Source organism: Xyrauchen texanus, chromosome 31 (genome assembly GCF_025860055.1).
Source record: "Xyrauchen texanus isolate HMW12.3.18 chromosome 31, RBS_HiC_50CHRs, whole genome shotgun sequence".
In the NCBI taxonomy this organism is placed as follows: domain Eukaryota; kingdom Metazoa; phylum Chordata; class Actinopteri; order Cypriniformes; family Catostomidae; genus Xyrauchen; species Xyrauchen texanus.
In genome coordinates this window covers 3,900,285-3,926,156 of record NC_068306.1, presented here as the reverse complement: position 1 = coordinate 3,926,156, position 25,872 = coordinate 3,900,285, and the positions used below count along the sequence as shown (strand labels likewise).

At 43.0% G+C, this 25,872-nt stretch overlaps 2 protein-coding genes and 1 pseudogene across 2 annotated transcripts in view; 1 reads left to right on the top strand and 2 right to left on the bottom strand.

Moving 5' to 3' along the window:
• The window catches only part of LOC127625049 (zinc finger protein 208-like), a 632,925-nt pseudogene that overhangs the window by 232,346 nt on the left and 374,707 nt on the right, over positions 1–25,872 (bottom strand).
• LOC127625046 (nuclear factor 7, brain-like) overlaps positions 1–25,872 on the top strand; it is a 256,580-nt gene that overhangs the window by 20,937 nt on the left and 209,771 nt on the right. Inside the window, exons 2-6 of the mRNA XM_052100102.1 lie at positions 6,879–6,971; positions 7,120–7,673; positions 22,974–23,069; positions 23,152–23,385; positions 23,468–23,618. Of these exons, the coding sequence (XP_051956062.1) occupies positions 6,899–6,971; positions 7,120–7,673; positions 22,974–23,069; positions 23,152–23,385; positions 23,468–23,618 (1,108 nt within the window). The 5' untranslated portion in view covers positions 6,879–6,898. The remainder of the gene's footprint in view (positions 1–6,878; positions 6,972–7,119; positions 7,674–22,973; positions 23,070–23,151; positions 23,386–23,467; positions 23,619–25,872) is intronic.
• Positions 1–25,872, bottom strand: part of LOC127624980 (zinc-binding protein A33-like) — a 203,655-nt gene that overhangs the window by 108,067 nt on the left and 69,716 nt on the right. The window lies entirely within an intron of this gene.

Sequence of the window (25,872 nt, the reverse complement as noted above, 5' to 3'; positions counted from 1 at the left end):
TGGGAAAGAGACAAGACAGTGACCTCATGGGTCAGAGACAGTGGGTAACAAGATAACAAAAAGGTATATAAACTGAGAACTTAGAATAATGAGTCAGAACGGACAGCTGGCCGGTCTCATGTTTGTTGGTGTTCAATAAACTACAACTTTGGCATCTGGAACTCAAGACTCCGAGAGTTTTCTTACAACTTAGAGAGATTCATTGTGATATTCCACGACAACATCAATCAATGTACATGAATTGTGTTATTGTTAAAGTTTCATGTTAAACACAGATGTCATACAACAGGAAAACATAAAATAGAGTTTAGCCATTTTTTTTATTCAACACCTGGAGAACACTGTTACACAGTCTTTATCACAGATAAAAACAGAAAAACAGAGGTGAATAAAACAGCAAGACATGGGCTGTAGTATGTTCTGTAGGGTCCAGACAAGATGATCCAACTTGCTTTGTAGCAGTCGTCTCAATGCTTTTCAAAACCTTTTTAAATAAATCATATGTCATTATTAAAACCACCACACTTACACACTTCTTTTTCATTTTTTTTTTCTCAAATAAATAAATAAATAAATATAAACGGTTGTACAATGAAGCAATTAACTATGTTCAGGAGATTAAACATGATTTTCCTTTCTACAGTCTGGATTGTTACCAAATTACAGTTCATGTACAGATTCATTCATTATTATTTCATAAACACCTTTTTCAACACCATCATTATAATGCAGGTTTTGTTGCTAAAGGACATTCTATAGCATCAGAACACATAATGTGAGAGATATTTGCCAGTAGGCTAAAATGTAGTTGTCTGTTTGCACACGATGAAAAACAATATTAACTTTTTAGACGGTCCCTATCTTGGTTACGACACACATTGAATATTCATCTCTAAAGTACATGCTTAAAAATATACTTGCCCATTTTGATCGATTGTAAAAAATGTTGTAGTTCACAACCTTTGTTGTCAATATCATGTAGCTGCTTCGAATCTGAAAAAAAAATTGCTTTATTGACTATTTAATTGAAAAAGTTCTTTAACGCGAATGTGCGAATGTGCGAATATCAAACCAACTTTACCTAAGTGCTCTGTTTTGTCTGAGGAACTTTGTATCTCAGATCATAATCTTATTTTATTTGACCTGCCCTTTAATCTAAACTCATCATGTGGTAGTCGGATAATTCATTCTCGCATCCTACATAACCATTCTGCAGAAAAAATGGTTTGTCCCATTTATATGCTGGTGGATTACAGATCCGCTATGGGGTGTCCGGTAAGAGACTTCAATGTAGAACTGATGGAGTTCGGGAGTAACCCGTTTATTGTCACCACACTCAATACAATAACGCAATGGAGCTTAGTTTGCTTGATTATGCATTTATGCGGGTATGTTTGTGGTTTTCTAAAAGACAGAAAAAATTATGCAAAGCACAAGTATATAGGCCTACAGTGCAACATAATCGCAATGAATACAATAACAGCAATCACTAAACTCAAATAAATTAAGAATACAAATTATTCATATATAACAGAAGAGAAAATGTGCCATATATATATATATATATATATATATATATATATATATATATATATATGCACTCTGTATTGCTTTAACAGAGAAACTGAAACCTGACACCCAATATGTGAGCTGTCGGAGCCATTCTGTAATATGCGTTAGTGCGCATGCGCTCACGGAGTTGTTTATCACTCAAATAAGCGTATAAATAGGCCTACAATAATTTCGCACTTAAATGAAGATTGCAAATACCTCTGAAGTAATATCTTAGGTATATAACAATATTACTGAGGAAAACCCCAAGTAAATATACATGAAAATGTTTAGAAACTTATACAAGGTATACAATCACCTGTACTGGTGTTTAAATCATTCCCGTAAACATTCACAATGTTACCAAAGCATAGCATACATGAGATATAAAACAACCGAATACATTCGACTTACTTAATAGTCACACGCAACTTTCAGCAAATACAAACTGTATTAAGATAAAACTTGCATCCGTCTGCTTTAAAATAACTCTTCGTGGATTTTAATAGTATAGTTATGGACGCCAGAATGAAATATTTCTTCAATCTTACATCTAATAGCAGACGCAATTCAAAAAGTCTGTTCGACAGCATAAATAACATTGTGTCTCCTCCATCACCGGCTGTTCAAATCTCTTCAGTTGATGAGTGCAACAGTTTACTGTCTTTTTTCAGTAAAATAATCAATATACGAGAACATTATTCCCTCTCATTCCCTTAAAATACCTTGTAACTCCAGGCCAATAGTCCTGGAGACCTTTTCTCCTATAACATTAGAAAATCTGGTCAGTTCAATGAAAATGTCCACCAGCTCTCTTGATGTGGTACCAACTGCTCTGATCAAAAATATAATTGACACTATTGGTCCTTGTGTGTTCTCTATAATTAATAATTCACTGATATCTAGTTATGCTCCAATTTATATATATATATATATATATATATATATATATATATATAAAAAAGCTGTCTTCCGTCGGTTGGACTCGACTGAAACTGCTCTCTGTAGAGTTTTGAATGATTTGTTAATGCAAGGTGATGCAGGTAAATGTTCGGTACTGATTCTTTTAGATCTTACAGCTGCTTTTGACACTGTCGATCACTGTATGTTACTGGAAAGGCTTAGAAAAGGTGTTGGTATCTCTGGAACAGCCTTGAGGTGGTTCTCGTCTTGTCAGAAAGGTCTTTTTCAGTCAGAGTTCAGAATGATGTCTCATCAACAGCATCTGTGTCCTGTGATGTTCCTCAGGGCTCTCCCTAGTGGGAAAAAAGTACACTTTATTGTATTTGAAATATATTATTTTTTTCAGTTGTATATGGCAAATATACTAACAAAAAGTGTACTATCTTTAAATGTATTTAAAGTATATTAGCATCATGCTTTTACCAATTTTCACAATACAACTTTTAACACTTAAAATAATTGTACTTTAGTATATTATCAAAAAATATATTTTAGAAAAATATTCTTGAAGTGAAAATTCTGTTTATTTTTTAAAAGTGTATTTAGTTATTTTCTTAAAAATATATTTTAGGCAAGTGGCCATCAGGCGCAAGTGTAACAATGAGCATTTCAGCTAGATAAAATAACAATGCGTAGTTCGTGTGTGGCCGCTGTTCCAAAATTATATTTTTTGTTTGTTTGTTTGTTTGTTTCAGCTTTCTTTTAATTTAAAAGCATGGTTGGTGTAAATTCCTCCCATCGGCAGTTTAAATTATAGTATATTCTGCTATTTTTGGTACCTATAGTAGCTGTCATTAGATTTTGCATGTTTGTCTCAGACAGATGACTTCTCGTGACAGTTTTATTTTGGTTCTGGAGGCTGAATTCAGCGTCAAGCGCCCCATCATCATCCTCACATGACAAGAGTCACAGAAAGCGTCACAGAGGAAGATTTGACCAGTTTGACACGTAAAAAAGCGGGAGATGTTCACAATAAACATTGAAAACATGTATTTGGAAGAGAGAAAAAAGCTTTCAGTAGATTTGATAACAGAAAGTAATTAAAGGACTCGTTTATCTTTAGTTCGAAGCGTTTTCTTGGTGAATTAAATGAGTTCAATAACTGTTGTCTCTGATATTAATAAACGATAAAGGAATATTTAATTAAAATAAATTATGAGACAGTCAATGTCTCTTCACATATTTGGACAGTTTTTAAATATTTCTTGTTGCTTAGTAATCTCAAAGACATTATTGGTGAAGCAAAAACGTGTGTGTGAAAAACACTTTGGTGTGACGTCACTTCATGGACTTTAATGTATTCTGCGGCGCTGACGCGAGTCACGTGACGAATCGTAACATATAAAAGTGAGTGATATAAATATCACTCACTTTTGCACATTAATCATTGCTCTTCACAATCACAAAAGCGACCGTTTATGATTTCAAAATGGTGAATTTCTCAGAAAGGTGAGGAATTTCGATACCTGAAATGATTATGTATATATTTTTTCATACATTTATTTATTTTGTGGAATCTGATAAGTTTCCACGGCACACGTGACAATCTTTCATGGCACACTAGTGTCTGCTGCACAGTGGTTGGGAAACACTGACTACCCTTCATGGTGAAAAATGTGGCCAAATGTGTACCCAGTGCGATAAAAAGTACTAGAAAGTACTTGTAATATGAAGCTTCAACTGTTATATGTACATTTCTATAGCTCTGCTTGATTTTAAATTATAATCTGGGCCTCCCCTAAAATGGGCCATACCAATGAAATTGTCATTGCTTGTGCAGTTTAAGTGAATGTGTGGAAGGAAAAACCCTCATTCAAGGACAGAGAGCAGCTAACATAAGCGTCAAAGTGCTTGTGTACAGTTCAGTTAAATCATGAAGTTTACCCTCTTTATTAAATTAAGAGTAATGAATAAAATCAACTCATTGTTCTGTTTTAAATATCCTGATGGTTCTGCTGTAAGAAACACACGCAAAAGTTCAATCAGGTCCTATAATGAGAGCAAATGAACACAACATGGACTGATATTTACAACAATAAATAAATCCTTCCTTTTGTACTGAGATGAAATAAGATGGTTTTCCTGTAGCACACTGGATTGTTTGAGCAGAGCAATATGGCGGCGATGTGGCTTCAATGTTATTTATGCCTCTAAAAGTGTAAACATGATTTCTCAAGAATTGTATTAATATTATTTCTGATTTGTAATATCTGATGTAATCTGAAATGATCTCATCATTTGGTAACAGTCATTTATTGTTTCTAAATATTTCTGACCTAAAATAACTAAAATAATTAATAATGGAACCAATAAATCACTGGAAATATTAATATGAATCTGAATTATTAAATTCATGTCTGTACAAAACAATAAACAGTAACATCTCCATCCACCAAGAGTTATTTTGGCATGTAAAAGGTTGAAGACTCCTGGAATAAACACACAGTGAAATGAGATCTGGATTAAATATATCAAATCTGTATTGTTGACAAACTGACAAATCACCTTTAAAACACACCTGTGTGAAATCAGTTTAATATGATCACACTTAATACACACACACACACACACACACACACACACACACAACACAGCCAATAGGAATGAGTTTATACCTGTTACATATTCATGAGAAGATAGGGGCGGAGCTATGGCGTCACTGAATCTCAGTTAAAGTTAAACTGATTTTAAAACAGGAAGACTTTCAACGTTTTCTCTCTTCAAACGGCAGAATATTTCTTCAGATATTGTCAAACTTTAGTGATCACAGCTGATACTCACTCACAGGTAAGTGATAATAGAAATATAAGAGACATTTCCCTGAACAGGTTTCTAATGTTAGTGGTCTGATTCAGAGGAGTTTGTGTCACACTGGAATAAAGCTGCACAAAACCAGATTTAAACACCAGTTAAATACTCCAACTAGTTTACTGAATTAGTATCAGAATATCATTGAATCGGTTATAAATCAGAGTTTGATGTGTGCTGTCATGTTGTCAAATAACTTGAAGACGTCAGAAACAGGAAGTGTTTGAACTGCAGACAGAATGAACAAAGTCCAGTGAAAATGTTTCATCTTTTTTACTCCATTTAGTCTTTCATATACAACACGCCACTTACGTTTATATATATATATATATATATATATATATATATGTTGCTTTATTGCAATCACTAATGTAAAGTCTGTGTTGTTATGTGATGACTTCATTCAGTCTTCACCAGCCAGACAGTGAATACTGCCAACACAGGACTGCAAACTACAGCCTACATGAGGACACTTCACTGACTATTACCTGCATCACTCAGTCAGTTTAGGGAATATTTTGAGTAAATGACTATTATTCAATGAGCACATGACTAATATTACACATACTATGGAAATAATTGTAATACCAGAGGTCAAATGGGTTTAGAACGACATGAGAGTAAGTAAATGATGACAGAATTGTCATGTTAAGGTGAAGTATCCCTTTAAATGTACTCATAATATAAAAATAGCATGTACTAAAACTATTGTGAATTATAGTCCATATAAGAAATGTGCTTTTAAAGTGAGCACATTGAAGTAAGCTCACAAATCAAAACATACTGTAGCACTGTCGGGTACCCAGAATGCATTTCGGCAGGTGAAGGACTGACCAAGTTTGGACTGAACAACTGAATAGCCGTTCTGCTAAATTGTTCAGAACGGGTTTAGGGGAGTGTTTATAGTGGATTGTACTTTCAGAATTGGCCATATTTAAATGTTCTTGTTTGTGCCTTTCCATTATGTAACTTTTATAGTCCTCAGATACTAGAACTGAAGGTGTGCCATTATGTATGTGTGGTTCTGTTAGACTCTGTGTCGCATTTGAGTAGCAGCAAAAACTTTAATAAACTCTTAAAAACTATGAAATGAAGAAGAACATCAGAATACAAATAGTGATATTTTAAAGGTCAAAATTGGGGAGACAAAACGTCTATTTAGGGTGGCAGCTGCCTCCATTGTGGCCACGCCCCGACTGTACTGTAAGAGATGCTGTAGACTAGAGCTTCTGTACATGAATAGCATACTGCTAACTGCATACTGCTAACTGCATACTGCTAACTGCATACTGCTAACTGCATACTGCACACTAAATACTGAAATCAGCTTTAAACTGCAACATTTATTACTTTTGATCACAGACACTTTTAACACTTGAACTTTTGACTTTCATCTTACATCGAGTCATTTAATAAAACTGGAGATCTAGAATATATGAGAACTTACTCAGAAGTGAACTGAATGTCCTCTTGAGAAGATCATCTTTAATATTTCACACAATTTGATCATGTTTCATGCTGTGAAATTAGATGTTGGAGTGTTGTGTCCTAAACAGGATTAAAGAGAGGAAGAGCAATGGCAGACTCTTCATCAACATCACCAAAACAAAAACCAACCAGGAGAAACAGTTTAACGTTTTTACATCCACGTAAGTCAATGAGAGAGAAAAATAATAAATGAGTGAATTAATGAAGCAAATAACATCAACAACAACAATAATAATGTCATGTGAAAACCTAAACATCACATCAGATTAAATCTATATACAATAATACTTCAATAATTTGTATTTTCAGACATGTCGTCCTCCAGTAGTGCACTAAATGAGGAGCTTCAGTGTTCAATCTGTCTGGATGTGTTCACTGATCCAGTCTCAACTCCATGTGGACACAACTTCTGCAAGACCTGCCTGAATGAATGCTGGAAAAACACTCAGAACTGCAGCTGTCCATTCTGTAAAGAAACATTCAGCAAAAGACCTGATCTGAAGATTAATACAACACTCAGAGAGCTCGTGCAACACTTTGAGAAGAAGTTTAATCTGGGTAAATCTGAAGTTCTCTGTGACTTCTGTGATGAAAGAAAGCAGAAAGCCGTGAAGTCTTGTCTGATGTGTCAAAGCTCTTACTGTGAAACTCACCTGGAGCCTCATCGGAGAGTCCCACGACTAAAGAAACACAAACTGATGGACGCTGTGGAGAAACTGGAGGATTATATATGCCAGAAACACGAGAGACCTCTGGAGCTGTTCTGCAGAGATGATCAGACGTGTGTGTGTTTGTTCTGCACTGAAGGAGACCACAAGACTCACAACACTGTTCCTATAGAGGACGAGAGTGCAGAGAAGAAGGCAAGAGTTACTAATATTCAATCAATACTTATTTTGATGACATCTTTTATACATATAGATCAGGTGGGGTTTATTCAGGGCCGCAGCTCTTCTGATAACATTAGGCATTTCATCAATATGTGGTCAGTGTCGAATGATCAGACTCCGGTCGCTGCCGTCTCACTTGATGCTGAAAAGGCATTTGATATGGTAGAATGGGATTATCTATTTAAGGTTTTGGAAATGTATGGGTTCAGAAATACTTTTATTGGATGGATTAAGTTACTTTATAGACGCCTGGTAGTGGTGGTACAAACAAATGGATCAATTTCAGATTATTTTACTCTGAATTGGGGCACCCGGCAGGGTTCTCCTCTTTCCCCATTATTGTTCCGTCTTGCCCTTGAACCATTAGCAGCCACCATAAGAAAGGAGGATGATTTTCCAGGGGTGATGCATAAGCTTTTACTTTACGTAGATTATATTTTATTATTCGTCTCTGACCCTATTAGATCTATGGCTTGCCTCCCCAGAATTATTAATGTGTTTTCTAAGTTCTCAGGATACAGAGTTAACTGGTATTGTAGAGGAGTTTGATTAATGTGCTGATTAGGTGATTGTGCTCGCCCCAGGGTGTCAATCAAAACACATCACAGGATTCAGAATCTTCTCATCTTTACTTGGTATTAGTGTGTATATGTATGTGGGTGTGTGGTCTGAAATAAACAAATTAATAACATTACAATAAGTGATTACAGTATTCATACATAATAATAATATACACGTCATTCTACATCCAATACAATTATCAGGGTTTGGATTGCACTACCGAAATTAACCGCTAGATGTCGAATGAAGCGCATATAATGAGAATTCTCCGTGTCTCTGAGAAAACACTGAGTCATCATATTGGCACGGTTACGAAAATACGACGAATACTATTAACTTGTCACTCATTAAAGTGTTAACATTGCACTAAGTAACCACAAACAAAGTATACAGAAATAAATAACTTCAGTAACTTAAATAACTTTGTATCGGTTATATTTATGACAGTCCGACTACGACGTGAGGCCAATATCAATAAAGGCAATAAACAGCTCGATAATTTACATCAACCAAAACAGTAATGTGGCAGATAACTATTACTAAAGCACAATTAGGTAAATAGACTTACATTTTATCATGAACACACACACAGAAGATAAACAATGAAGGTTACGATACAGGAAGATATGATGCACGTTCTTCTCTTAACTCCACTTGCTAACTGTTCAGGAAGTTTCTAACTCACCACCTAACGTCATCTCAGCGTCCCCAATAAGTTCGTCGCTGATTGGTTAGATCTCCTTAACATCACCGCCCCCAAATATGCAGGGCATATTTGTTCCTGCATCTAAGTTTCTAAATGTCAGTAATCTCTGGTAAAAGGATGAGACGGGCGACAGGCCGCATATATAACCTGCCTTTAACATTGATTTCTACAGACCTTACATGTCCATCAGCCCCAGGGAATGTCCTGACTACTCTCCCAATTAACCAGAGGGCACGGGGTAGCTGAGGGTCAACCAACATTACAACAGATCCGACTGTAAGGGGTTTAGTGTCTGCATGCCATTTCTGACGTAACTGGAGGTTAGGCAAGTAGTTTCTCATAAAGCTTAACCAGAAATGATCAGTAAGGACTTGGCTCTGTCTCCATCTACGCCGTCCTATGAGCTCAGTAGCGGGGTACATCACTTGAGGTAGAGAGCTGTCTGGCTGCCCCATGAGCAGGAGATTTGGGGTGACTGGATCCAGGTCAGCTACATTGGAGGAGACATATCCTAGAGGGAATTCTCAATAGCAAGCCCCTATCTCAATAAGCACAGTTTGAAGCACTTCCTCTGTCACTGTTTGTGAACCTACTGCTGTACGGAGGGCATTTTTGAGGGATCGGATTTCTCTCTCCCAGATACCACCAAAGTGGGGAGCACTAGGAGGGTTGAAGAGGAAGGTGATTTTTTGTTTGGCAAGATATTGTTGAAGCTCTGGGCTACAGTTTGTTAAAGCTTCTCTTAATTCTCTCTCTCCACCGTGGAAATTGGTGCCGTGGTCAGAAAGCAGTTCAGATGGGGTGCCTCGACGTGCAATAAATCTCCTCATAGACATAAGGAAAGAATCTGTGTCTACAGATGTGATGAGCTCAATGTGTACACATTGAGTAGTCAAACACTTGAATATTATACCCCATCTTTTTTCACAGCGTCGTCCTATTTTTATTTGGAAGGGACCAAAACAGTCCATCCCAGTGCTATAGAAAGGAGGTTTGTGAAGTCTTAGACGGGCTGGGGGTAGATCAGCCATTTTAGGGACCTCAGCTTTGGCCTTCCACTTACGACATTCTATGCAGTTGTGCTGGAATTTGCGAATTGCCTCACAACCTCTTAGTATCCACATATTTCTCCTCATTTCGGCAAATACCCGTTCCGTTCCTGGGTGACAGAGCTTACTGTCATAGTCCTGTATGAGCAGTTTGGTTGCTGGATGGTGAGGATCCAGAATTATTGGGTGAATTGTCTGGAGTTCTAGACCTTCAGCACGACGTAGACGTCCTCCAACCCGTATAATCTGGCTGGCTTCATCAAACTCTGGTGATAAAGTGAGTAAACGGCTCGTAGTGGATACAGGCTTACTGGCTTTCAAGCATTCATATTCCTCTGAGAAACTGTCACGTTGGATATTCTGGAAGATGAGGCATTCTGCCTTCACATAGTCTTTAGCCGTAGCTGGACTGGATTGGTTTGGGTCACTTTGACTGAGCTGGACTGTGGCTTCAACAAGGTCCTTCCATGTACTGTACTCGCTGGGGTTCAAGGGGTTTGATACTCTGTTGACACCGCAAAATACACTCTTTTTCTTTTCCATTTCGTCCTCAGGAGGTTGAAGGACTGGCATAGCTGGCCACTCTGATTCAGCCTGTAGTAAGAATGGTGGGCCTTGACTCCATCTGTTTGGTGACGCAAGTTCTTTTAGGCTGCGACCCCTTGTGAGGTCATCTGCAGGGTTTCGGAGAGAATCTACGTATCGCCATTCATGTTGATCAGCAAGGTCTTGGATTTCGGAAATCCTAGTCCCTACGAAGACTTTAAATCTACAGGACTCTGATTTCAACCAGGAAAGGACTGTAGTGGAGTCAGACCACAAGACCACTTGGCTTATTTCGATTGTAAGTTCGGTTTCTAGTAGCTTTGCCATTTGAGCACCAATAGCATCTAAGGTCACAAGATGGCGCCGAGTATGGCTGCTGCGTTGCGAGCTCCGTTACAACACTGCCGTTTATTGTTTGTTTTGTTTACAGTTCTTTGTTTTTTTGTCTTGGATGTTGTCTGCCTTATTGTTTACGACAGCCAAACGCTTTTGGACATTGGTTCTACAATTTCACATCGAAAACCGGACTTCAAATTCCTTAATGCTGACCCGCTGTTTACAAACACCCCGGCGGAGCCCTTTGTATGGGCTGCTCGGCCGCGGAAACGCAGAAGGAAAAGAGGAAAACGAGCCGGCGTTCTCATCAGAGTAAGACGTCGTGCAAATCGACCCCCGCTACCCAGTATACTACTGGCAAATGTTCAGTCTCTGGACAACAAGCTCTGCGAGCTGAGAGCGCGGATCTCTTTCCAACGAGAGATGAGAGATTGCTGTGTTATCTGCCTTACAGAAACCTGGCTGGCTGCGGAGATTCCAGACTCGGCCATCGAAATCACGGGCTTTTCCATGCACCGAGCGGACAGAGCGAAAGACCTCTCTGGTAAAAGCAGAGGTGGTGGTGTATGTTTTATGATCAACAAATCATGGTGTGATCAGAGGAACGTACATTTCATCAAGTCTTTCTGCTCTCCTGATCTGGAATACCTCATGCTTCTGTGTCGACCATTCTGACTGCCGAGGGAATTCACAGCGGTCATCTTCACAGCTGTGTACATCCCCCCATAAGCCGACACAGACCGGGCACTCAGGGAACTGTATGGGAGTATAAGTGAGCAGGAAACCGCGCACCCTGAGGCCGCGTTCATTGTTACCGGGGACTTTAACAAAGCCAACTTCAGAACAATCGCTCCAAAATACCACCAACACATAAAGTTCAACACACGAGGGGACCGGGTTTTGGATCATTGTTACTCTCCTTTCCGGGATTGCTACAAATCCCTCCCCCGCCCCCCATTTGGCAAATCAGACCATTCTTCCGTTCTACTTTTGCCCGCTTACAAGCAGAAGCTGAAACGGGAAGCACCCACCCTCAGAACGATCCAGTGATGGTCGGACCAATCAGACTCTGCGCTACAAGACTGTTTTGATCACGCGGACTGGGAGATGTTCCGGTCCGCCTCTGATGACGACATCGAGGTTTACGCTGACAGCGTAACGTGTTTCATCAGAAAGTGCGTAGAGGATGTTGTTCCGACCAAAACAATACGGATATACCCCAACCAGAAACCATGGGTTAACGGCGAGGTTCGCGCGGCACTCAATGCGCGGTCCTCCGCTTTTAATTCTTCTAACACGGAGGAGCGTAAACAAGCCAGTTATGCCCTCCGTAACTCTATCAGTGCAGCCAAACGCCAGTACAGGCACAAACTTGAAGGTCAGTTCAACGCCACTGACTCTAGAAGCATGTGGCAGGGAATTAATACCATCACGGACTACAAACGGAATAAAGACTCCGCTGTGAACACCGCTGCATCTCTCCCGGACGAACTTAATACATTTTATGCTCGTTTTGAGGGCAGTAACACCGCCCTCGCGGAGAGAGCACTCGCTGCTGACGATACAGAGGTTGATTCACTCTCCGTCTCTGTTGTGGATGTAACCCGATCCTTCCGACGGGTGAACATCCGTAAAGCCGCGGGCCCAGACGGCATTCCGGGCCGCGTCATCAGAGCGTGCGCGAATCAACTGGCTGGTGTTTTTACGGACATTTTCAATCTGTCCCTCTCCCTGTCTGTAGTCCCCACATGCTTCAAAACATCAACCATTGTGCCTGTACCGAAGCAAGCCACAATCACTTGCTTAAATGACTGGCGTCCTGTTGCTCTGACCCCCATCATCAGCAAATGTTTTGAAAGGTTAATCAGAGATTACATCTGCTCTGTTCTGCCCCCCTCTTTGGACCCATTGCAGTTTGCCTACCGCAACAACCGCTCCACTGATGATGCCATTGCATCTACACTGTACACTGCTCTCTCCCATCTGGAAAAAAGGAACACATATGTGAGAATGCTGTTTGTAGACTACAGCTCAGCATTCAACACCATAGTGCCCTCCAAGCTTGATATGAAACTCCGGGCTCTGGGCTTAAACGGCTCGCTGTGCAGCTGGATCCTGGATTTCCTGTCAGGCAGACGTCAGGTGGTTAGAATGGGCAGCAACATCTCCTCATCACTAACCCTCAACACTGGAGCCCCGCAGGGCTGTGTTCTCAGCCCCCTACTGTATTCCCTGTACACGCATGACTGTGTGGCAACACATAGCTCCAATGCCATCATTAAGTTTGCTGACGATACGACGGTGTTAGGTCTGATCACTGACAATCATGAAAGAGCCTACAGAGAGGAGGTGCACACTCTGACATGCTGGTGTCAGGAGCACAACCTCTCCCTCAACGTCAGTAAAACCAAGGAGCTTGTGGTGGATTTCAGGAAGAAAGACGGAGAACACAGCCCCATCACCATCAATGGAGCACCGGTAGAGAGAGTCAGCAGTTTCAAGTTCCTCGGTGTCCACATCACTGAAGAACTCACATGGTCCGTCCACACTGAGGCCGTTGTGAAGAAGGCTCACCAGCGCCTCTTCTTCCTGAGACGGCTGAGGAAGTTTGGAATGAACCACCACATCCTCACACGGTTCTACACCAGCACTGTAGAGAGCATCCTGACTGGCTGCATCACTGCCTGGTATGGCAATAGCACCGCCCACAACCGCAAAGCCCTGCAAAGGGTGGTGTGAACTGCCAGGAACATCATCGGAGGTGAGCTTCCCTCCTTCCAGGACATATACACTAGGCGGTGTGTGAAAAAAGCTCGGAGGATCATCAGAGACTCCAGCCACCCGAGTCATGGGCTGCTCTCACTGCTACCATCAGGCAGACGGTATCGCAGCATCAGGACCCGCACCAGCCGACTACATGACAGCTTCTTTCCCCAAGCAGTCAGACTTTTGAACACTTGATCTATCAGGATCAATAATTAGCACTGCACTTTATTCATCTTATATCTCACACTGGACTGTCAACATATTCTCCTCAATATACTACTTCATATATATATATATATATATATATATATTTCATATACTCCTTATTGTATTGTATGTTGTGTGTATTGTTTACTGTACATTGTATATAATTATTGTGTTGTGTAAGTATGTGTACATTTGATTTGTAAATTGTTTTGTGTAAGTATGTTGCTTATTGTAATTGGTATATGTCTCGTCACTGTCATGACTGCTATGTTGCTCGGAACTGCACACAAGAATTTCACCTACTGTTGCACTTGTGTACATGGTAGTGTGACAATAAAGTGATTTGATTGATTTGATTTGATTTGATTTGAATAAGTGCTGCACACAGCTCTAGTCTAGGGATAGTTTGCTTCCGTTTGGGGGCAACTTTGGATCTGGCAATCAGGAATGCAAGCTGAATCCGGCCTTCTTTGTCCTCAGTTCTCAGGTATGACACAGAGCCGTATGCCTGTTCTGAGGCATCACAGAAGATATGAATTTGTCTTGTCACATTGAAATGGTCCATATCTGCTGAGACATAGCACCGCAGAAGGGTAACTTCAGAAAGGCAGGGAAGCTCGTTCTCCCACCTGTTCCAGGCTTTCAATAGGTCTGTTGGCAACATGGGGTCATCCCAATCTCTTTGTTTGTTCCACAGCTGTTGAATCAGGATTTTTGCACGGGTGGTGAAAGGGAGAATGAATCCCAGAGGATCATACTGGCTTGCTGTCACTTTATAAATGTGGCGCATAGTGGGTGTGGTTTCTGGCAATGGGCGGTGTTTATATCCAAGGATGTCTGAGTCATAGTTCCATCTCAATCCAAGAGTGGATTCTTGTGGTTCAACTTTGTCATGTGACAGCCAAAGCTCAATACTGTCTGAACGAGCCTCTTTAGGTAGGTGATCAATGACGTTTGGCATGTTGGCAGCCCATTGACGGATCTCAAAGCCACCACTGGCAAGAAGTTCTCGTAACCCATCCACTAATTGCTTGGCCTCATCTGGGAACATTACGCTCTTTAGGCAATTGTCTACGTAAAAGTTCCTTTCAACTGCTGATCTGAGGGTGTCATTTGGCTTGGTATTATCTAAAGCATGACGCTGTAAGGCATAGATGGCACAGCAAGGGCTGCAGGTTGTGCCAAAAGGAAGCACTTGCCACTCATAAATGCTGGGGGGATATTTGTTTCAAGGTCACGCCAGACAAAGCGCAGTAGATTTCCGTCTTCAGGCAGTAGGCGGACCTGATGAAACATACCCTTTATGTCTCCACTCACTGCGACAGTATGCTCCCTGAAACGCAACAGAACTCCCAAAAGGGAAGGGCCTAGTGCAGGTCCGGCAAGGAGGTAGTTGTTGAGGTTATGCCCCTTGTATTCAAAGGAGCAGTTGAACACCACTCTGTTTTTGCCCTTATGGTGAACCATGTGATGGGGAATAAACCATGATTCCTCCTCAGTAGTAACAGAGTCTGTTTTAAGTTTGACCACATAATTGCTTTCCTCCAGCCTTTTGATCTCTTCTTTGTATGCAGATGCCTTTACAGGGTCTTTAGTTAGCCGCCGCTCTGTGTTTCTCATGTTGGGCATGACAGAGTCTTTGGAGGCATTGAGCTGAGGCATGTTAGCTTTGCACAACGGGGGGTGGCATAGCGCATCACTCCATCTATCATCACTCTAGTAGTTTTAACTTGTAGCAAGTTCATTGCTTTCTGATCTTGTTTGGATCGTGTGACCAGTCTTTCATTTTTGTGGGGAATGATATCTCCTTGCCAAAGCCTCTCAACATTCCGGAAAAGTTCTTCCATTTGAGGTGTGACGGAGAGGTGCAGGCATTGCTGAGGATGAAACTGTTGCTGTAGAAGGCGGGTTGGTCCTTGTAACACCCAACCCAGTCTAGTTCTAATTGCCGCTGGACCTCCAGGTGGGCCAAGTCGAACCGGCTCAATAGGGGTAATCAGATGGGGATGATCTGCACCTATTAGGAGGAGGGGATGTGCTTTGAGAATGGGCAGCAATGGGATGCCTTTTAGGTGCCAGTATTTCTGCTGGAGCATTTTAGTGGGGTAAGAGTGTTCGGCCAAACTTAAGTGCTCAGAGGTAAATGCGTTCTGGATTTGGTAGCTCTTTCCTGGCTGTGCTATTGAACGTACACTAAAGGAAACGGAGGCCCCATGAAGTTTCTTGACATCTTGTCAAATTGTTCTTAATGCAAGGTCCTCAGTCTGTCCATTAAGCCCTAGTTTCTGAGCTGCAGCTGGAAGTAGCATGGTTCTTTCTGATCCGTCATCAAGTACTGCATAGGTATTTACGGTTTGATTCTTGTGTTGTAATACAACAGGAACAACTTTCAGCAGAACATGTTTGGAACTTTCAGGCCTGTCCAGGTACAGGGACTCATTTGTGGAACTCACTAGGCAGGTACCCTCTGTCTGAGACTGGTAGTTAACTTCGTGAAGGATTTGAAGGTGTTTCCCATTGCACAGGTGGCAGGGCTTTCTCAGGGTGCAATTTTTTGCTAAATGTGACCGTCCACATTTCCAGCAACGGTTGTTGTCTTTGATCCGTTTTATCATCTCTTCTCTGCTGAATTTCTGGAAGGTAGGACACTGGCTAAGAAAATGCTCTGTACTGTCACAGTATGGACACAACACTCTGCTTTGCTCAGATCTCTGTGCTGTCTTGGTTGGTTTGAAGGATGACAGTACCTGTGTAGATGTGTCAGGGTTTTGATCAGCTCCATGAAGAACAGTGGCGAATCTGGACTTAACTACAGGGCCTGATCTTGGCTGAACCGTTTTCCGTCTTTGCTCCTTCCTTGAATTTAAATCATCACAGTCTTGGCACCAGGATTCAAACTTGAGCCACTCAGCCAGGTCCAGTAGAGTGTAGACAACACCAGATTGATAAGGCATGTGTCTTCTGAATGATGCACGTAAATCTGGAGGGAGTTTAGTGAGCAGACGGACTACATGTGACCCACACTGTAACTCGACATTACCTTCAGGACCCAATGTCTTCAGCAGACCCACAAGAGCTTGGATTTGAAGGGCAAACCTATCGAAACTGGACAAATCTCCAGGCTGAACATCAGGAGCATCCATGACTGCTGCTGTTTTCGTTAGGGCCAACTGGTGAGGTCTTCCAAATCTGTCAGTAAGTGCAGTCATAGTGTCTGTGTATGGCCAAGGGGAATTGAGGAATGAGTCAGCAATTAGGCATGCTTCTTCAAACTTCAGGTGATCTAGAAGGACTTGATATTTAAAGAGCTCCGTTGCATCATTAGGAAGTAGATTGTCAAGGGCTAACTTTAAACAAGCGAACTCGCTTGGGTCTCGACGTGTGAAACATGGAATTGTCGGTTGTGGGCCCCTGTAGGATGTCTCTGGACAAGTAGTGCTATGAGGCCGCCCCGGCAGATTATGAGCAGTGGCAGGCTGTGGGCTTGATTTGTAGGTGTAAATGTCAGCACCTGGCTTAAAAGAACTCTCTCTGGGTTGTACTTTAACTCTGCGTGGAGTAGGTTGTGGAGTGCGGGGCGCTGGACTTGGTGCTGCTATTTGAGGTGGCCTATATATGTTTCTGGGTAATGGCACGGGAGTCTGGTTTGTATGCTGTAATTGTGGAGTTAGTGAAACCGATTGCTGTTGTATAATTAGATCTTCATACCTTTTGTGAAGATTTTGTAACTGCAGAATTTCCTCTTTAAGGACCAGCTGAGCTTCACGCAGTTGCCTGTTCTCTTGTTTTAAGTCTTGAACCTCCAACCTGTGTCTAACATCTGTGCGAGAAGCCTCGTCCTCTTCTTCATCACTTTCATAGTGTGGGGTGGTTGGCCACCGTCTGTCAGGTTGTCTGCCAGCAATCATTCTGGAATATGGAGTAATCGTGGCTCCTGCTGCTGCTCCAGTGCTGTAATCATGTGAACTTAAAAGTGGAGAGTCAGGAGGTAATATCTCGGACTGCACAGGTGAACGCTGCATTGGATATTGGACTTCATAGTCTCTGAGATGAACTGGAGGCTGGGTTGTACGTCGTGGGCACACACTCTGGTGGAAAGGATGCTCTGACATCCTGTCTCCGTGGTAAGCACACATCCAGCTCGAAGGACCACAATGTAGAGGAGTTTGATTAATGTGCTGATTAGGTGATTGTGCTCGCCCCAGGTTGTCAATCAAAACACATCACAGGATTCAGAATCTTCTCATCTTTACTTGGTATTAGTGTGTATATGTATGTGGGTGTGTGGTCTGAAATAAACAAATGAATAACATTACAATAAGTGATTACAGTATTCATACATAATAATAATATACACGTCATTCTACATCCAATACAATTATCAGGGTTTGGACTGCACTACCGAAATTAACCGCTAGATGTCGAATGAAGCGCATATAATGAGAATTCTCCGTGTCTCTGAGAAAACACTGAGTCATCATATTGGCACGGTTACGAAAATACGACGAATACTATTAACTTGACACTCATTAAAGTGTTAACATTGCACTAAGTAACCACAAACAAAGTACCGTAATTTCCGGACTATAAGCCGCAACTTTTTTCCCACGCTTTGAACCTCGCGGCTTATACAATGACGCGGCTAATATATGGATTTTTCCCGCTTTCAAATTTTATAAAAAAAAAAAAAACATTCTGTGACGTGCTCAGTTTTTGGCGGCGGAAGCTTTCATTAGACCAATGAAATTGCCGAACGGGTTAAGGTCAAAACAACTTTTTTTGTTTACTGTTTAGATTAAATCGAGCGCGCTCAAACTTCCCATCATTCTGATTACGGTAGTAATTTTGTCACCCTCACCATGGCAAAGACATGGAGAAATGCATGATGCAGCTTTCAAGTTGAAGGCGATTGATCTGGCTGCTGCACGGGAGCTTGGTCTTAATGAGTCGATGATAAGACGTGGAAACAGCAGCGTGAGGAATTGACTCAGTGCAAAAAGACAACTAAATCTGAGGCTATTTAACTCCGACACCGAAGGAGATGACTTCAGTGGTTTCAGTGCACAGGACGAGGAAGATAGTGACCAATGACTTTATTGGTAGGCTACTGTTTACTGCAAATGTTTTATTACAAGCCGTGTGTGGCAGCGGGGGAGTGGTCAAGTGCCCGTCCGGGAGAGAAAAGCTGTAAGGGCGCTTACACCTGCGCTAAATTATGTCTAACACCGGTGTCTAATTTCATGTGCCCTGCTTCACGTGTCCTTCTTGGGAAAACTGTCACACGGGCACCAGTGTGACAGTTTTCAGCAGGGCACTTGACGTTCCAGGTAAGGCTTTTAATGGCCACAGCAATGTTTACAATCAATTTTATAAAGTTTCTCAATTCTTCTATGCGCCAACATTAGACTGACGTGTGTCACTCTCTCAGCTCTGTGGCTGCTGCCTTTTTATGCCGCTCTCCCCATGCTTACTGAAATTAGACACCGGTGTTAGACATAATTTAGCTCAGGTGTTAAGCGCCCTTACCGCTTTTCTCTCTCGGACGGGCACTTGACCACGCCCCCGCTCCCACACCGTGTTTCGTTAAAGCCTATTTATTTTTGTTACAAGCCGTGTTTCGTTAAAGCCTGAGTAAAGTTAATTTGTTTCAATGTACCGGTAGGCACCTGCGGCTAATAGACAGGTGCGGCTTATTTATGTTCAAAATAATATTTTATTTAAAAATCAGTGGGTGCGGCTTATATTCAGGTGCGCTCAATAGTCCGGAAATTACGGTATACAGAAATAAATAACTTCAGTAACTTAAATAACTTTGTATCGGTTATATTTATGACAGTCCGACTACGACATGAGGCCAATATCAATAAAGGCAATAAACAGCTCGATAATTTACATCAACCAAAACAGTAATGTGGCAGATAACTATTACTAAAGCACAATTAGGTAAATAGACTTACATTTTATCATGAACGCACACACAGAAGATAAACAATGAAGGTTACGATACATGAAGATATGATGCACGTTCTTCTCTTAACTCCACTTGCTAACTGTTCAGGAAGTTTCTAACTCACCATCTAACGTCATCTCAGCGTCCCCAATAAGTTTGTCGCTGATTGGTTAGATCTCCTTAACAGGTATTAATCTGAAGCTTTGGCTCTGACAGCGTACTGCCCAGTAACGGCTTTTCAGCCAGGCGCCTTCCAGAGGCCCAAACAGGGCATTAAGTATTTGGGCATCTTACTCCCTTTGTAACGTAAGCAGGAGGAGTGAGGATCTAAACGTGGTTGTTTATTGATCAAAGTGAAAACAAATCAGACAGGAACAAAGGAAACATCCACGAGGGGAAAATGAAACCAAAAACATGAAAACATCAAGGGTACACGAATTGGGAAGACAAGGCAAAACATCGACATCCACAAACAATGATCGGGATGCGCTGACTCTGGGATGGTTGAGGCTACAGACGCTGGCTCTGGGACGGTCGAGGCTACAGGCGCTGGCTCTGGGACGGTCGAGGCTACAGGTGCTGGCTCACTGACGGTCAGGGCTGCAGGCGCTGGCTCTCTGACGGTCAGGGCTACTGCTGCTGATTTGTTGACCGTGCAATGCGTGAGCTCTAGTTCGCTGAACATAGAAGGCAGAGCCATGGGAGGTTCTGGGGACGGAGCCGTGGAAGGCGGAGGCTGGAGAGCAGAAGCCTTTCCTCTTCTCATCCTCCTCCGGGCAGACGAGGCTGACAACGCTGGGTCGCTGACCGTGGCAGGCGAGGGCTCAGGCTCGCTGACCGTGGCTGGCGTGGGGGTTGGCTCGCTGGCAGGCGGGGCAGGCGTGAAGGGACGAGCCATGGACGACTGGGGGGTCACCACTGTGGGAGGAGAGGCAGGGTCCTCCTCGATGACGGCCACAGTGACTGGCGAGCCACAGACCAGCAGAGTCTCCTCCATAAATTCGCAGAGCGTCCAGCCACGTGTCGCCGGTGCAACCGCTCCTTGAGCAAACTTTAGGTTGGCCCTGAAGAAAAAAACCAGGGAGGAGTCCGGGAAGTCTGCGACACTTGCCAGCTCGAGATAATCGCAGATGTGGTTCTCCACAAGACGGTCCCCTTGCATAAGGCTGAGAAGTTGACAGTTTGCTTGAACCGCTAGATCCATATTTGGTCGATCGTTCTGTAATGTAAGCAGGAGGAGGCAGACGAGGAGTGAGGATCTAAACGTGGGTGTTTATTGATCAAAGTGAAAACAAATCAGACAGGAACAAAGGAAACGTCCACGAGGGGAAAATGAAACCAAAAACATGAAAACATCAAGGGTACACGAACAGGGTAGACAAGGCAAAACATCGACATCCACAAACAATGATCGACAGAGACTGAACAAACAACCGGGCTTAAATACAGAGGGGTAATGAAGATCAAATGACAGACAGGTGAGAACAATGATTGAAAGCTGGCAGTGATGAGGGCCGGGAATTGTAGTTCATGAGAGGTGACACGAGAAACATGTGGCAGACAACCAGGAATCGTAACACCTTAGTTAGAGTTCATTTCGAGCTCTTAATAAAAAGGTTTTCGAGTGATGTGGGCAGGTGCGCTTCATTACATTTATCTATGATTGGGAAGTTTAACGTTATTCAAATGAATCGTATTCAAATTGTAACTACCTGCTACAGTCTCTCCCTATAGATGTCCCCCTCTCTTATTTCAAGCAATTTGATAGCATAGCGAAGCCCTTCATTTGTTGTGGTAAACGTCCCAGATTACATTTCAATAAGTTACATAGACTGATTGACAAATGTGGGCTAGGCCTACCCAAGATTTTGATTTATTATTATGCATTCGGTCTCAGATATTTGGCTCATTTGTCGCTTCCACCTGAGAGAGCCCCTCCCTAGTTTAGTATCTAACAAAGTTCTTGCACCTATTTTGCCATTGCAAAGCCTTTCTATTAAACTAAACAGAGAAGTTAAGTTACACCCGGTTATCTCGCATTTGCACACGGTGTGGACAAATGTGTCCTTTATGCTGGATGGATTGTGTGGGAGGTTACTACACTTGGTGACCTATATGAGAGTGGGGTGTTGAGATCTTTTGAAAACTTGGTTCAACAATTTAGGATTCCCAGATCTCCGGTCTTTAGGTATTTACAGCTGCGCCACCTGCTCTACTATTTTTGGTAGTATCATACACCGCCATAAAGCTGCAGATACTCTGGGAGTCTTGATTACTGCTTTTTGAAAAGGTCATGAGGCATCAGTGTATTACTCCCTGATAATTCAGAGTCTGGGGGACGGAGCTTCAACTTCTCTCGGGAGATTATGGGAGAAAAATTTAGTGTGGGATAGGATTCTAAAAAACATCAAGTTTGCATCTAGAGATGCACGGGTGCGCCTTATGTAATTAAGATATTGTAATTTTATTGATTCTACTAGATCCCCTTTAGATTGTGTAGGCTTGGTCTTAAAGACACACATCTGCTGGTGATGCCAATCAGAGGACGGGGAAACAACCCATGTGTTAAGATCCAAGAGTTTTGGTTGAGGGTTCAGAGCTTCGTGTGTGAAGTGGTTGACACTTGGTTTTCGTTTTACCCCAGACTGCGTGATGATTGGCAGGTGGGCAATCCTCAGGGGTTGGAGATCGTCTGGTGGTACCCTCGTTTCGTGAGTGGTGTGTCGAGTTGGGCAGGGTGGTGGCATTTGAAGAGATAGTGTATAGAAGGCTGGGCAACATCAGGCATCAGGAAGTGGGGCGGCTATATGACATTTTAGGAGGGCTCTCAGAGAGGGGCAGCGGAGAGGGACTGGTGTGTTTTTTTTTTTTTTTAATGTCTCCAAATATTTTCTGTTTTATTGTCTATTTGTGTGTCTTTGTCAGTTGACTTTTGACCACTGGAGTGCTTGTTTGTGTCGGTTGGGGGGGTTAATGTTCGTGGGGAAAAAGTTATGATTTCATGTGGTTTGATGTTGCATTTTCTGTTATGTCTTTGTGATTTGCTGCATGGAATCAATAAAAAGTGTTAATAACAAAAATCAATACTTATTTTGAAGATGGAAACGCTGTGTTGAGTGATGAAATGTGTCTGTGTTGTTCTCTGTCTGTAGAATCAGCTGGTAAAGACACAGACAGACGTGCAGCAGATGATCCAGAACAGAATGAAGAAGATTCAAGACATCCAACACTCTGTAGAGATGAGAAAGGTCAGTCAAATTTAGGTTCAATCTTCTTTATAAATAAAGGTGCTGAATTAATTACATTTAAACTGTGACATGATCTCATCAGAGAAACACAGAAGAAGAGAAATCACACAGTGTTGAGGTGTTCACGACTCTGATCCGCTCCATTGAGAGATGTCAGACTGAAGTTGTTGAGATGTTGGAGGAGAAGCAGAAAGCAGCAGAGAAACAGGCTGAAGATCTCATTAAAGAGCTGGAGCAGGAGATCACTGAGCTAAAGAGGAGAAACTCTGAGCTGGAGCAGATCTCACACACTGAAGATCATCTTCATCTCCTACAGGTCAGTGTCCATCTCTCTCATCAATGAGAATGATTAGAAAACACTCCTCATGCTGATGGATTTCTCCTCTCTCCTGCTGTAGATTGACCCGTCCCTGTACAGCCCTAAAAACAGTAAGAACTGGACTGAGATCAGTATTGACACTCATGTGAGTGTGAACACTATGAATACAGCTCTGACTCGACTCAAAGACACTCTACATGAGACTTTAGATCAAAAACTCGGTCAAACTGGTAAGTGTATAGTAGACCTGTCACGATTATTAAATAACCGTCTGATCACAGTTATTTGAGACAACCGCGATTATTGGGAATTCAAATTCCAATATTTTCCAATTATTACAGTGATGAGACCAATTTACAATAAACATCAGATTTACACAATCTACACAAAATTACACAATATACAAATAATTATATACAATATACAATACACACAATATACAATAACAATAATATATATATGCAGTGAGGTTGTATAATGGTTGTATTTTATATGAAAAAAATACTTCTTATAATGTATGAAGCACACATGCAGAAAAAACACCTTAAAATATGACAATTAATCATCATAATAGATGAATGAATTTAAATAGTTTGACAATCATCAGCTGAATGTCATAATGGTGACAGCTCTAGTGTATAACAAACATAATGTAATGTATGTGGGAAGCAGGAGAAGGCAGACGGGTGGTTTGGATCCAAATGTGGCTTTTATTATAAATAACAAATAAATAAACACAAAGAAAAGTCCACGATGGGGAAAAAATAACTAACTCTAACACATAAGAACAAACAGCTGGAAGAACATAAACAAAGGGCAGGAAACAGGGGCATAGGCACGACATGAAAACCATACAACGAACGACAAAGGAAAACAACAGGGTTTAAATACACAGACACAATGAAGACTAAACGAGACACAGGTGAGAACAATGATGAGTGCAGGCAGTGAGGGAGGCCGGGAATTGTAGTTTTTTTAGACAAAGACAAGTGAAACACGGAGCGGACAACAAGGAAAACGTGACATGGAACGGGATAAGTGACATGTGAAACAGAAAACACGGGGCAGACAACACAGGAACGTAACATAATCCCCCCTCAAAAGGACCGGATTCCAGACGGTCCTAAGAAACAAAAAAATAGCACAAATATTCAAGGAGAGAGGGGCTAGAAAATGGGGAAAACAGACAGACCAAAGGGGGCACAAGGGACACAGAGACAGACCAAGGAGGCACAAAGGACACAGAGACAGACCAAGGAGGCACAAGGGGCAATCAGGCAGTCCACGGAGGCACATGGGCCGACAGGCAGTCCATGGGGATATGAGACGGGGACCGGGTCAGGTGGCCTGGGGGGCGTCCACCGGGTAGGGACATGTTTAGGAGGTCTGGGAGGCGGCCACAATCTAGGGACAGGTTTTGGTGGTCCGGAGACTGGCCACAAGGCAAGGGCCGGTTCAGGGGGCCTGGGAGGTGGCCACAGGACAGAGGCCGGTTCAGGGGGCCTGGGAGGAGGAGTGGCCACTGGGGGAGCTGGCGGAGCCACGTGAGGCGCAGGTAGGGCCGCAGGAGACCCTGGGGGCCGAGCAGAGGCAGGCAGAGCCGTGGGGTACACTGTGGGCGGAGCCGTAGAAGGCTTGGGAGTCGGCGCCGTGGAAGGTGTAGGCGGAGCCGAGGGAGGCTCGGGAGGCGGAGCCGAGGGAGGCGATGGCGTAGAAGGCTCAGAAGGCGGAGCCGAGGGAGCCACTGGAGGCGGAGCCGAGGGAGGCTTGGGAGGCGAGGGCGAAGAAGGCTCTGAAGGCGGTGCCGAGGGAGGCTTCGTAGGCGGAGTCGTGGTTGGCGGAACCATAGAAGGTTCTGTAGGCAGGGCCGAGGGAGGCACCGGGGGTGGAGCCGTGGTTGACAGAGCCGTGGGAGGCTCATGAGGCTGAGCCGAGGGAGACTCAGGAGGAGGAGCTGAGGGAGGCGGAACCATGGAAAGCTCTGGAGGCTCAGGGGGCAGAGCCGTGGGAGGCTCGGGAGGCAGAGCAGAGGGAGGCTCGGGAGGCGGAGCCGTGGAATGCTCAGGAGGCGGAGCCCTGGGTGGCTCGAGAGACCTGAGGGGCGGAGCCCAGGAAGGCTCGAGGGGCGGAGCCCTGGGTGGCTCGGGAGGCGGAGCCCTGGGTGGCTCGGGGGGCTTGAGAGGAGGAGCCCTGGGAGGCTCGGGAGGAGGAGCCCTGGGAGGCTCGGGAGGAGGAGCCCTGGAAAACTCGAGAGACTTGAGAGGCGGAGCCCTGTGAGGCTCGAGGGGCTGAGCCTTGGGTGGCTCGGGAGGCTCGAGAGGAGGAGCCCTGGAAGACTCGGGAGGAGGAGCCCTGGAAAACTCGTGTGACTTGAGAGGCGGAGCCCTGGGAGGCTCGAGGGGTGCTGGCTCTTGGACGGTCATGGCTACTGGTGCTCTCTCTCAGATGGTCATGGCTACTGGCGCTGGCTCAGGGACAGTCGAG